This window comes from Podarcis gaigeae (genome assembly GCF_964106915.1).
Source record: "Podarcis gaigeae genome assembly, chromosome: 14".
In the NCBI taxonomy this organism is placed as follows: Eukaryota; Metazoa; Chordata; class Lepidosauria; order Squamata; family Lacertidae; genus Podarcis; species Podarcis gaigeae.
In genome coordinates, this window is record NC_139690.1 from 47409004 (window position 1) to 47423085 (window position 14082).

The 14082-nt window shown below is 48.1% G+C and overlaps 1 protein-coding gene across 1 annotated transcript in view; it reads left to right on the forward strand.

The window, feature by feature from the left end:
- FLII (FLII actin remodeling protein) overlaps positions 1–14082 on the forward strand; it is a 53641-nt gene that overhangs the window by 37942 nt on the left and 1617 nt on the right. The window contains exons 20-29 of the mRNA XM_083711313.1: positions 1182–1373; positions 2015–2203; positions 3953–4092; positions 4567–4831; positions 5348–5502; positions 6099–6159; positions 9015–9143; positions 11108–11214; positions 12728–12833; positions 13613–13678. Of these exons, the coding sequence (XP_083567439.1) occupies positions 1182–1373; positions 2015–2203; positions 3953–4092; positions 4567–4831; positions 5348–5502; positions 6099–6159; positions 9015–9143; positions 11108–11214; positions 12728–12833; positions 13613–13678 (1410 nt within the window). The remainder of the gene's footprint in view (positions 1–1181; positions 1374–2014; positions 2204–3952; positions 4093–4566; positions 4832–5347; positions 5503–6098; positions 6160–9014; positions 9144–11107; positions 11215–12727; positions 12834–13612; positions 13679–14082) is intronic.

Here is a 14082-nt window from a genome sequence, read left to right on the forward strand (position 1 = left end):
TATTTATTTATTTATTTTTATTTCGTTTCTATCCCACCATTTCCCCCCCAGGAAGCTTCACAGTTCTACCTCATCTCCTTTAATCCCCACAGCAAACCTGTGAGGTAGGTTAGCCTGAGAAGTAGTGACTGGCCCCCAAGGTCGCACCCAGTGAGCTTCATGGCTGAGTCAGGATTTGAACCCTGGTCTCCTAGGTCCTAGTCTAACCACTACATGGCCTCGGTCCTGTATACCTGAAGGAGCGTCTCCACCCCCATCTTTCAGCCCGGCACTGAGATCCAGCGCCGAGGGACTTCTGGCGGTTCCCTCATTGCGAGAAGTGAGGTTACAGGGAACCAGACAGAGGGTCTTCTCGGTAGTGGCGCCTGCCCTGGGGAATGCCCTCCCGTCGGATGTCAAAGAAATAAACAACTATCTGACTTTTAAAAGACATCTGAACGCAGCCCTGTATTCAGAAGTTTTTAATGTTTGATGTTTTATTATGTTTCTATGTATTTAAGTGTGTTTTAAGTGCCTAGGGCTTGCCAATCAGAAGGTTGGCAGTTCGAATCCCCGCAGCGGGGTGAGCTCCCTTTGCTCAGTCCCAGCTCCTGCCAACCTAGCAGTTCAAAAGCAAGTAGATAAACAGGTACCGTTCCGGCAGGAAGGTAAACGGTGTTTCCGTGCGCTGCTCTGGTTTTGCCAGAAGTGGCTTAGTCATGCTGGCCACATGACCCGGAAAAACTGTCTGCAGACAAACATCGGCTCCCTCGGGCTGTAAAGTGAGATCAGCAGCGCCACCCCAGAGTTGTCTGTGACTGGACTTAACTGTCAGGGGCCCTTTAGCTTTAAAGTGCATTATACAAATGTGGCAATAGATGGCGCTGATGAGCTAATGGCAAATTCCATATATATTTTACAACTTTATTTTAAAAAGGGTTTTCACACCGTGTAGATTCAGCCATAGTAACTTATGTCTTTGGCATCTATGGGAGGGCATTTTTTAGGGTGGGCACCACTACTGAGAAAGCCCTCAGCTTACACAGCTGCTTTGAAATGGGGGCAGCGCATTTCCAAATAACTGCCATTCCGACGGGCCCTTTGGGCAATTCTGGCACCAGGCCTTGAGGAGCCACCTAAACGGATCTTGGCAGCCGAGCAAGGTGAATCGAAACCCTTCCTTCTTGTTTCCCCTTCCGCAGCTTCAAAGTCTGCTGGACACCAAGTCGGTCTACATCCTGGACTGCTGGTCTGACGTTTTCATCTGGATCGGCCGGAAGTCTCCTCGCCTGGTCCGCGCCGCTGCCCTCAAGTTGGGCCAGGAGCTCTGCAGCATGCTGCATCGCCCCAAACACGCCATGGTGACCCGCAACCTGGAGGGCACTGAGTGCCAGGTAGGTGGGTGGACGGGTATTTATTTACAGCGGAACCTCGGGTTGCGAACGTGATCCATGCGGGAACGTTCGCAACCCGCAGCACCGCGTCTGCGCAAGGGCCGAAACCCGGAAGGAACCCGTTCTGGTACTTCTGGGTTTTGGCGCGTTCATAACCTGGAAACGCGTAACCCGAGGCATCTGTAACCTGAGGTACCAGTGTATTCATTTTTTAAAAACCCACATTTGTTGTTGTTGTTTAGTCGTTTAGTTGTGTCCGACTCTTTGTGACCCCCTGGACCAGAGCACGCCAGGCACTCCTGTCTTCCACTGCCTCCCGCAGTTTGGTCAAACTCATGCTGGTAGCTTTGAGAACACTGTCCAACCATCTCGTCCTCTGTCGTCCCCTTCTCCTTGTGCCCTCCATCTTTCCCAGCATCAGGGTCTTTTCCAGGGAGTCTTCTCTTCTCATGAGGTGGCCAAAATATTGGAGCCTCAGCTTCAGGATCTGTCCTTCCAGTGAGCACTCAGGGCTGATTTTCTTCAGAATGGAGAGGTTGGATCTTCTTGCAGTCCATGGGACTCTCAAGAGTCTCCTCCAGCACCAGAATTCAAAGCATCAATTCTTTGGTGATGTCTGTCCTTTTTTGCCCCCCCCCCAGGTCTTCAAGTCCAAATTCAAGAACTGGGATGATGTGCTGAAGGTGGATTACACCCGCAATGCGGAGTCGGTCAAGCAGGCGGACGGCCTTTCAGGAAAAGTTCAGAAAGACTCAGAGAAAAAGGACCAGATGAAGGCTGACCTGACAGCCCTCTTCCTGCCACGCCAGCCCCCCATGCCACTAAGCGAGGTAGGTCTTGGACGGAGCAGGTGGGCTGGGCCGAGATTCTCCTCTTCAGATTCGCCTCGCGTGAAGCAGAGGCGTGAGGGGGTCTCAAATCTGCCCTGCTGCTTCCTGCCCCGGTCGTCGTACGACCCCAAACTCATTGCACTCAAACCAATGAGAAAATTCCTACGTGGAATTCTTTAATTTGAAGACTCTGCCAGTGAGCCCCTACACGCCCCCTGAGGTCTGTAAAATTCAAAGCGTTGGTGCAGACCTTGAAAGCCCTAAAAGGCCTCGGTCCTGCGTACCTGAAGGAGCATCTCCAGCCCCATCGTTCAGCCCTGTCTGTGGGTCTCAAAGCCTCCTTTCCCCCTATTTTGGAGAGGGGAGGTTATGGGTTTGTTTTGCTCTTGTTTTTATTAGGAATTTTGGGCTTTTATCTTGTATTTGTGAGATTTAACGTCCGGCACATCTCCGCTGCGACTCAGTGCTTCTCCCGGCGTATAGCAGAGTATAGCGATCAGCGGAGTAGCCTGTGTTGAGGAATCTCACCCATGCAGAAAAACACCATGTACACAGCTTCTTTCTAATCTAAGAAGCGTTTATTTACAGCAGAGAGATATATCAGCAGTCCGGGAGATTGCTTTCCCACAGTATTTTTAGGCTGTGAACCACCCTGAAATCTTCAGATGAAGGGTGGTGGTCATTATTATTATTATTATTATTATTAACCATATTTTTTGCTCCATAAGATGCATCTGCCCATAAGACGCACCTAGTTTTTAAAGGAGGAAAACGGGGGGGGGGGGGGAATATTCTGAATCAAATGTTGTACTAAACTATTTTAGTAATAAACTTCCTGTATATCAGAGTGATATAGGGACACGGGTGGCGCTATGGGTTAAACCACAGAGCCTAGGACTTGCCGAACAGAAGGTCGGCGGTTCGAATCCCCGTGACGGGGTGAGCTCCCCTTGCTTGGTCCCAGCTCCTGCCAACTTAGCAGTTCGAAAGCACGTCAAAGGGCAAGTAGATAAATAGGTACTGCTCCAGCGGGAAGGTAAACGGTGTTTCCGTGCGCTGCTCTGGTTCACCAGAAGCGGCTTAGTCATGCTGGCCACATGACCCAGAAACTGTACTTCCTCGCCCAGTAAAGCGAGATGAGCGCCGCAACCCCAGAGTTGGCCACGACTGGACCTAATGGTCAGGGGTCCCTTTACTGTTACCTTTACATCAGAGTGAGAGGGACAGGAGCTGTATGTTTCTGTAGCGCACGCACTCAAGGAGCGACGAGCGGGGAGGCAGCACACTCCCCGGACGAACCCAACACTGGAACTCCAGCAGCCTCCTCTCGTATAAGCGGCTCCTTTTCCACTTTGCTGCTTTAAAGTGAGCCACAGAGGGGGGAAGGAAGGGGAGCCCGCCCGTCCCTCCTCCCCAGCTTGCTTTAAAGCAGCAAAGCTGGACAGGAGCCGCTTAGACCCGTGTAAGCGGCTCCTCTCCCGCTTTGCTGCTTCAAAATGAGTCAAGGAGGAGGAAAGGAAGGGGAGCCATAGATCCTCCGCTCACGAATGCAGCCGGATTCCGCCGCTGTCCATAAGCATTCACTCCATAAGACGCACAGACACATCCCCTTACTTTTTAGGAGGAAAAAGTGCGTCTTATGGAGTGAAAAATACGGTGAGTGACACCTCCTCACTGCTACGTTCAGTCTTCCTCTTAGTTCTGCCGTCAACCCCACTGCAACTCAACTCTTTCTTTCTTGGGGGGCAGGCGGAGCAGCTCATGGAGGAATGGAACGAAGACCTGGATGGCATGGAGGGCTTTGTCCTGGAAGGCAAGAAGTTCGCCCGCCTTCCTGAGGAGGAATTTGGGCATTTCCACACCCAGGATTGCTACGTCTTCCTGTGCCGGTAAACAGGCCCTTGTTGTCCCTCACCCACCCACCTCCGCAGGCATTGCCTCCCTCTTTATTTCCCTTCTCTGTCCAGTCCGATCCAATGCAGAATCATGGAATTTGTAGAGTTGGAAGGGGTCCCCCAAAGGTCATCTAGTCCAACCCCCGAGCACTGCAGGATTTGGACCAAATGAGAGTGTTTCCGTTGTGTCTGGAAAACAAGCCTACGGAGCTGACTTATACTGAACCAGGCCACGGGTCCGCCTGGGCCCTCCACACCTCTCAGTCCGGCCCTGGGGGCTCTCCCCAAGCCACGCCTCCTTGGCCACACCCCTTCTCGCTAGGCCACACCCCTCACCGGTCCTGCTTGGCTCCGCCTTTGAGCCCTGTGGTGCAGATGGGGCTTGCGATCCATGCTGAAGCTTCCTCGGGAGGAGGGAGCAAGCTGCCGCCATCGCTGAGCGAGTCACTGTGCTTTGTGCCTTCAAAGGTACTGGGTCCCCGTGGAGAGCGAGGAGCAAGAGGAGGAGGAGGAGAAGAAGAAGAAGAAGAAGAAGAGACCCGAAGGGGCTGCCGAGGGAGAGGAGGAGGAAGAGGAGGAGGAGGAGGAAGAAGAAGAGGAGAAGCAGCCCGAGGAAGATTTCCAGTGCGTTGTTTATTTTTGGCAAGGCAGGGAGGCCTCCAACATGGGCTGGCTCACATTCACTTTCAGCCTCCAGAAGAAATTCGAGAACCTTTTCCCTGGGAAGCTGGAGGTGAGCAATTTTGGTGATACCTGAGGGTCGATTTCAAAAAAATCCACTGTGGAAACTGTTATGTCCCTGTGGAGACAGCAGTATTGAGTCAGTGGCTCATGTGCTTCTGGCTTGCACTCATTATAAAGAAATGTTAAATTGATTGTAAAACTAATGAAATGTATAAACTTGAAATGTATAAATAAAAGGGAGGGAACATGGCCGGCTGGAACCCAGAACAAAGGCACTCTGCACTGTGGTTATTTAGTCAACCACTTAATATAAGAGGAATCGTGGCCATGAATGGTACTGTACTTTTCTGTGTATTAGACGAGGGTTCCCCCCCCCCAAAAAAATTATGATGTTAAAAGGGGGCAGTACACACGTTCAGTGCATATTGTTGACGTGCGATTCCCCCCCCCCCCCATTTTCTTAAGTTTGAGTCCCCGAAAATTGGGGGCGTCTTATACAAGGGGGCGTCTTATACATGGAAAAGTATGGTAATCCTCCTCGGCTCCTCCTTCCATCGTTTTTCAGGTCGTGCGGATGACTCAGCAGCAGGAGAACCCCAAGTTTCTCTCCCACTTCAAGCGGAAATTCATCATCCACAAGGGCAAGAGGAAAGCGAGAGATGATGGGCTTCAACCCAGCCTCTACCACATCCGTACGAACGGCAGTGCCCTCTGCACCCGGTGAGTGGCTCTTCCCTCTGGCCCCTTTAGGTCCCTTTACCTTTACCTGGCTGCCTATATTAAGCATTAGCAGCACCTTTCTCCCCATCACAATTGTGGGTCTTTCCATCAGGCTAAACATACAATGGTGCCCCGCAAGACGAACGCTTCGCAAGACGGAAAACCCGCTAGACGAAAGGGTTTTCCGTTTTGGAGGCGCTTTGCAAAACGAATTTCCTATGGGCTTGCTTTGCAAGACGAAAATGTCTTGCAAGTTCCTGCAGTTCCCCCCCCCTTTTTCTAAGCCGCTTATCAGCTGATCCGCTAAGCTGCTAATAGTGCTAAGCCGCTAAGCCGCTAATGGGCTTGCTTCGCAAGACGAAAAAACCGCAAGACGAATAGACTCGCGGAACGGATTCTTTTCGTCTTGCGAGGCACCACTGTACTCTGCATCTTCACTTGTTCCTCAGAGGACGGTTTCCAGCATTCTCGCCAACTTCCTGGTTGTTCTTCTCAGAAATGGGCATAATCACAAGGACAGGTGTTAACTTTCACCTTTTCTCTGCGTGTTGCCGATTGCGATTGAATACCATTTTTTCTTCCCCCTTTCTTCCCAGATGTATCCAGATCAACACAGACTCCAGCCTTCTCAACTCCGAGTTTTGTTTTATCCTGAAGGTAACCTCTTTGTCAGTGTCTAAGTCTAATACTTTATAGTCTGGTTTTCAAATCCTGTTCACCTTTTAAAGTGGAATTAAACTCCTTATAGGATTTTATACTGCTGCTTTCTCTAATACAGTAGTGCCTCGCAAGACGAAATTAATCCGTTCCGTGAGGCTCTTCGTCTAGCGGTTTTTTCGTCTTGCGAAGCAAGCCCATTGACAGCTTAGCGGATTAGCGCTATTAGCGGTTTAGCGGCTTTTAGCGGATCAGCTGATAAGCGGCTTAGCGTCTTAGGAAAAGGGGGGGAAAAGGGGAAAGAACCTGCAGGAACTCGCAAGACATTTTCGTCTTGCGAAGCAAGCCCATAGGGAAATTCGTTTTGCTTTAGCATACTCAGGAATCAAACGTTTTGTGTCTCTCTTGTAGGAAATGCAGTGCTTTTTTTCTAAAAAAATATTTAGGGGGTCCTCTCATTTTCCGACTCATATTGAAATACTGCCCCTTAATGAGGCCAAACTTAGATTCACAAAATGTTTAGGGGTATGCGTTCCCCGGGGGGGGGGGGGGGAGCACTGAAGAACGTCCAGCATTCATAAGGGCTAGCAACTTGTTCTTAAAAATGAATTCATGAAAACGAGGTGCTTGAAAAAGCTAAATTCCGCCAGTATTGAATTTTGGTGGCTTTTCTTGCATTTGGCAAGTCACAGAACCTATATTGTGCAACATATTCACTAATCATCTTTTAAAAGGTGCAGTGGAAAATTTTGAGGCCTCTTTTCCTTGCTTCTTGTGAATGGTGATGCACACACTTGCACACACTCCTGGATCCAGAAGTCTGCAACCTGGATTTAAGAAACCATTTTGGATTGTATTTAACAGTTCTTCCTTAGAGAGCATTCTCTTCAAGAGCGCCCTTTTCAGAACAGGAAAAAACGAAGATTGATCTGTCACTGGCCACAACCGTAGTGCCAGGTCAACCTTCTGACGTCTGTGATTTTTTCCCCCCTATTAACATTCTTATTAACAGCAATAATAATAATAAAATTGCTTGGCCGCTTTTCCCACAAAACTGACACAAGGCAACTTACAAAAACAAGAGTAAAAACAACCTGAAATACTCAACAGCAATATGCATAAATGAGTAGATCCGATTCAACCCTCAAAGAATGAACAGGAAATTAAAGTCCCTGTCATAACATCCTTCTATACTTTTGTCCCCCAACGTTGATGGTGAGGGGGTTGTGTTGGAAGTTTGGGGGCACCTTATTGTGAATGGTTAAAACGGAGTCAGAGATCTCTAAATTCCCTGTACTTTTGACCTCTTTGCTGACCTCCATATCTCAAATGGCAGGAAGATTCAAGGACAACCCAAGAAACATTTAAACATTTCAGTGTAGTATAGTATCAAAATACATATTTTATTTTTAGAATACGGATAGATATCTTTTCAAAATGAGAGCCAGAGCATCGAGTGATACTTAGGACAATCCTAGTTGTCTTTTCCAGTGTATTTCTTATTAATTAAAAATTCCATGTGGTGCAGGCAAAATGTTGTTCTGAAAGTGTGGCCCAGAGAAAAAAGTTTGAGAACCACTGGTTTACCAGGGGTCAGCAAACTTTTTCAGCAGGGGGCCGGTCCACTGTCCCTCAAAGCTTGTGGGGGGACGGACTATATTTTGGGGGGGGAAATAAATGAATGAATTCCTATGTCCCACAAATAACCCAGAGATGCATTTTAAATAAAAGGACACATGTAAAAACACACTGATTCCCAGGCCATCCGAAGGCCAGATTGAGAAGGTGATTGGGCCAGATCCTGCCCCTGGGGCTTAGTTTGCCTACCCATGGTTTAGACCAGCACCTCTTCCAGGTATTTAGACCCATACCTGTATCCTGTTTTGCAACTTCCTCACACTTCCACCTCGAGATGAGATGTCACCTTTAATGACCCCCTGAGAGAACAGAGGAACTAGCCTGGCTACCTTTGTTTTCTCCAGATAAGTTAGTTCGGTTGGAACTAGACACCTTTTCCCAGCCTAGGTATGTGCTTCCCATAATAAACTATCGTCTTCTTGCTCTGCAAGCATCTCTTTGTGTGCAATAGCAGCAGCCAAAGTCCACCCTGTCATCTACAACTTCATTAACATCTATCTACAACACCACTCTAGTATCTCTCAGTATTGTGAGCAACCCCGAACTTACCTTTTGTTGGTATCTTCATGAACTTTATCTAAAAGGCTGAGTTAAGCATTTGAAAAATCTATTGAAACCAGCCATTGTAAGTTCATCATGGATTGGGTATTTTGCAAGTCTCTGTGGCTTTGTTTAATGTTTTGTATTTTTCTCAGAAGGTTGATAATTGTATAATTACAGTGGTGCCCCGCAAGACGAATGCCTCGCAAGACGGAAAACTCACTAGACGAAAGAGTTTTCCGTTTTGGAGGTGCTTCGCAAAACGAATTTCCTATGGGCTTGCTTTGCAAGACGAAAATGTCTTGCGAGTTCCTGGGGTTTTTTTCCCCTCCCCCCCTTTTCCTAAGCCGCTAAGCCGCTTATCAGCTGATCCGCTAAGCCGCTTATCAGCTCATCCGCTAAACCGCTTATCAGCTCATCCGCTAATAGCGCTAAGCCGCTAATGGGCTTGCTTCGCAAGACGAAAAAACCGCAAGACGAAAAGACTCGCAGGACGGATTCTTTTCGTCTTGCGAGGCACCACTGTATTATTCTGTGTATATAAATCGCCAACGTGTTGCATGAGTCACACTACTACAAAGTCCACTCTTTGGCCGGACACACTGAACTCGCTATGTACGGAAACTCTCCAGGAGGTTATGGGGTTCCCTTTCAACGTTTCCCCCCTTTTTCTCCAGGTTCCCTTTGAAAGCACGGACAACCAAGGCATTGTATACACCTGGGTGGGCCGGGCCGCCGACCCGGATGAAGCCAAGCTGGCTGAGGACATGATGAACTGCATGTTTGATGACTCCTACAGCAAGCAGGTGAGTCAGAGCAGGAAAACAATGGCCGGGCGGGGGGGGGGGGCTGCGCGTGAGATGGTGAAGCGGACTGTTTCCCATCCTCTTTCCTTGCAGCCAGGGCCAGATTTAGGTTTGATGAGGCCCTAAGCTGCTGAAGGTAATGGGGACCTTTATATGTCTAGCTGTCCTTTGTCAACAACAAAGTGTTGAATATATGCTAGATGGTAATTTATGAGTTTGACCAAACTGCGGGAGGCAGTGGAAGACAGAAGTGGTCCATGGGGTCACAAAGGGTCGGACACGACTAAACAAAAACAAAATTTTTGGACCTAATAGGTATCTAAAGCCATTTGCACATAGCAAAACATGTATTTTATCAAAGTAACTGTTGAACTGAAATACAATTAAGAAGAAGTACCATGTTTTTTGCTCCGTAAGATGCAGCTGACCATAAGGCGCACCTAGTTTATAGAGGGGGAAAGCAAGAAAAAATATATTCTTCGCAGAGCATGTAAGCGGCTCTTGCTTTTCTTGCTTTAAAGCCTTCCGTCCCCCCTCCCGCTTCACTGAGAAGCCAGCAGAGCAAGAGAGATAGCTGCGCAGAGCCTCTTGTTCTGCTGGCTTTCCAGCAAAGCGGGACGAGGGAGCTCTGAGCAGAGCCAGGCAGCGGCTCTTGCTGGCTTTTCTGGGAGGTGGGGGAAGGGACAGAGGGCAGCCTGTCAGTTTCTTCTCCCACCTCGCGGAAAAGCCCCCAAGAACCGCACACACGCTCCGCGCAGCCCTTTAAAGGGAACGCTGAGCAGAGCCTCCCGCCTGCTTTCGCTCCATAAGATGCACACACATTCCCCCTTACTTTTTAGGAGGAAAAAAGTGCATCTTATGGAGCAAAAAATACAGTATATTAATAGTGAAATGCAATTAAGAAGTATATTAATAGTGAAATAATTCTTAAGCTCTAACTTAAAACGATTTTTTAATTCATACCAAACTTAATAATGCCAAACACATTGGCATTTGGCAATAACAAAAGTTCCTTTAGAAACACAATTTACAAATACTCGTAATTTTGGGGGGGAAGGGGCCAAGAGAGTGGCTTGTTTAGCTTATACGTAAATCTGGCACTGCTCACAGCCCGCCCTGGTTACAAAGCTATCCCTGGCATCAGGCAGATTGGGGAGGGTAAATTGGGGGATTGGGCTGGATGACCTCTGGGGAACTTACGGTTTGTTCTGGGTGTTCACGGAGCCTGCAGGGTTTCTGCTGGCGTGAGCCTGAACTGAATCCCATCTGAAGGAGAGAGCCATTGAAGACCGCTAGCTGGGACATCTCTGTTCTGCCTCCACAGTTGGTGGCAATAATGTATTACAGTATTTATATATATTTTTTGGAAGCCGCCCAGAGTGGCTGGGGAAGCCCAACCAGATGGGTGGGGTATAAATAATAAATTATTATTATTATTATAGAATAGAATCATAGAATCATAGAGTTGGAAGAGACCACAAGGGCCATCGAGTCCAACCCCCTGCCAAGCAGGAAACACCATCAGAGCACTCCTGACATATGGTTGTCAAGCCTCTGCTTAAAGACCTCCAAAGGAGGAGACTCCACCGCACTCCTTGGCAGCAAATTCCACTGTCAAACAGCTCTTACTGTCAGGAAGTTCTTCCTAATGTTTAGGTGGAATCTTCTTTCTTGTACTTTGGATCCATTGCTCCGTGTCCGCTTCTCTGGAGCAGCAAAAAACAAACTTTCTCCCTCCTCTATGTGACATCCTTTTATATATTTGAACATGGCTATCATATCACCCCTTAACCTCCTCTTCTCTAGGCTAAACATGCCCAGCTCCCTTAGCCGTTCCTCATAAGGCATCGTTTCCAGGCCTTTGACCATTTTGGTTGCCCTCCTCTGGATAATTATTATTATTATTATTGACCCAGAAGCCCTGTCTTACCTGCCTCAAAATGGCCCTCCCCCTTTTGTTCCAGGTGATAAATGAGGGAGAGGAGCCTGAGAACTTCTTCTGGGTTGGAATTGGTGCACAGAAGCCTTATGACGGAGATGCAGACTACATGAAGTATTCTCGCCTTTTCAGGTGAGCGCTGTTCCTCTTGGTCCTCCCCTCACTCTCTTCCTTCCCATGAAAAATATTTTACCTACTTCAGGGGCATTAGCATAAGCTTTGAAAACCAGGGAGGGGGGCATCGTACAACGGGGTGGGCGACCTGTGGCACTTCAGAGTTTGCTGGACTCCAATGCCCATCAGTCCTATCTTACACGGTCACCGTGGGGGGGCAGGGGGGGTTGGAGACAAGGGCACCTGCTGTGCTGCAAGTTTCCTGACCCCTTGGCACTGAAGCCCCACTCAACTGACCGTAACGTTATTGTAGGGATGCGAGTGGCGCTGTGGGTTAAACCACAGAGCCTAGGACGTGCCGATCTGAAGGTCGGCGGTTCGAATCCCCGCGACGGGGTGAGCTCCCGTTGCTCGGTCCCTGCTCCTGTCAACCTAGCAGTTCGAAAGCACGCTAGTGGAAGTAGATAAATAGGTACCGCTCCGGCGGGAAGGTAAACGGCATTTCCGTGTGCTGCTCTGGTTCGTCAGAAGCGGCTTAGTCATGCTGGCCACATGACCCAGAAGCTGTCTGTGGACAGACGCCGGCTCCCTCGGCCTATAGAGCGAGATGAGCGCCATAACCCCAGAATCGGCCACGACTGGACCTAATGGTCAGGGGTCCCTTTACCTTTAATGTTATTGTGCCCTTCCTTCAGCTTCTAAAATCTCATGCCCTTCCGACATGCAATTTCACACAATTCCATGAAGTCACAAAGTCCAGCAACTTGCATTATAAACCTGATTTTTTTAAATTAAAAAAAAAACCCTCAAGCCATTCATAAGAAGCGTAATAGCTAGTCCTGTTTCCAGAGAGGTTACTCATTTCCATCAAAGGCCATGGCCAATCGCCTTCTCAATCCGGCCCACAGACGGTCCGGGAATAAGTGTGTTTTTACATGAATGTGTCCTTTTATTTAAAATGCATCTCTGTGTTGTTTGTGGGGCCTGCCTGGTGTTTTTACATGAGTAGAATGTGTGCTTTTATTTAAAATGCATCTCTGGGTTATTTGTGGAGCATAGGAATTCATTCATTCCCCCCCAAAAAAATATAGTCTGGCCCCCCACATGGTCTGAGGGACAGTGGACCAGCCCCCTGCTGAAAAGGTTTGCTGACTCCTGCCCTATCCTGTTCACAGGACTACAAATCCCAGAGAGGGATTGAACAATCTCTCTCTCTTCCCAAGGAACTGTGGGACTCAGAGCTATTTGAGGGGGAACAGGGGTTTTCTAACAACTCTCAGCACCCATGAAAAGACTGCAGCTCCCAGAATTCTTTGGGGGCTCCCAGAATTCTGTGACTGCACAATGATACCTCTTTAACTATTGCGGCTTCCACCGAAGAACTCTGGGAACTGTAGTTTAAGGGTGCTGATAGTTTGGAGATTCCTTTTTGCCAGGGATTGAACCTAAGACCGTCTGCATGAAAGCAGGTGCTTTGTCACTGAGCCACAGCCCTTCCCCATTTTACTGAAATTCTGGCCTTGTCTCTCAGGTGCTCCAATGAAAAGGGCTATTTTGCAGTGTCTGAAAAATGCTCGGATTTCTGCCAAGACGATTTGGCGGACGACGACATCATGCTCCTAGACAATGGGCGTGAGGTAAAGTTTTCGGCATGGGGGATTTATTGAGTCTTAAAAGTACGTTTTTGGGTGTGAGTTAAAGATAGGTAGCCGTGTTGGTCTGCCATAGTCAAAACAAAACACTTCTGAAGAAGTGTGCATGCACACGAAAGCTCATACCAAGAACTAACTTAGTTGGTCTTTAAGGTGCTACTGGAAGGAATTTTTTTGTTTTGGGTGTGAGGAATTCAAATCTGTGATTTTTGCAATTGGACAACAATTAGCTTGGTTAAGTCTACATTTGATGAACTAGCACATAAACAGCTTTCGGGAAACCAAATAATTTTAATTTTTGCCTTCTGAAAACGTCAGGTAATTAATAATAGCATATAACTGCAATTACTTGGCAATCCTTTTCCATGATTCCTGTGCATACCTTTTGCTTACCAAGCAAAACTAAATTTGGTTAATTTAACCAAGATTATCTCTTGATTTCCCAAGTTGTGTTATAACTTTTTAGCACCCCTCGTTCTGGGAGATTTGAAAGTTGAAAAATTCAATACACCCTAATGGGGAATTTGGGGGGTTGGGCAGCTCCTCCCAGCCTCTCAGAAAGAGGGAGGAGGGGAGGCAGACTGCTTTTAGTGTTGTAGGGCAGATAGAAGAAGGGAGCAAAATCTGTGAATCGGGACATGAGAGAAGACTCTTCCCCCTGCCAAATGATTATTTTGGGATACGTGTTTTAATTTTAATTTCTATTAAACTTGCGTTTTCAACCTATTCCAACTTTTTTCTCTTTCCCCCCCCCACCCCGGCAGGTATACATGTGGGTAGGAACACAGACCAGCCAGGTGGAGATAAAGTTGAGTCTCAAAGCCTGCCAGGTAAGGAAGAATGTCACAATTGCCCCAAAATCCTAGGGACCCCCACCCCCAAAAAAACTTGATTCAGAGCAAATTGTGTTTCATTCATAGCATTGTATAGTTGGCAGGGGTCTCCTGCAATGCAGGGATAAGCAGCCGCCCCCCACGGGGATCGAACCTGCAGCCTTTTATAAGCACTGGGCTCTAACCGACGGAGCTATCCAGGCAGGGATAATTGTTGTTTCCCACAAATCCTGAAACTGGCTCATCGTTGAGATCGCTCTGCTTGTGGAGCGTGGTCCAATGACTCATGGGGGTTGTGTCATGGTTTGGGGCAGGGACCGCAGCACCCTCCTTTTTTGGCTATTTGCAGGGGACCGTTTTTCAGTCGAGGGCCGCATTTCTGTTTGGAATCGGCCAGCAGG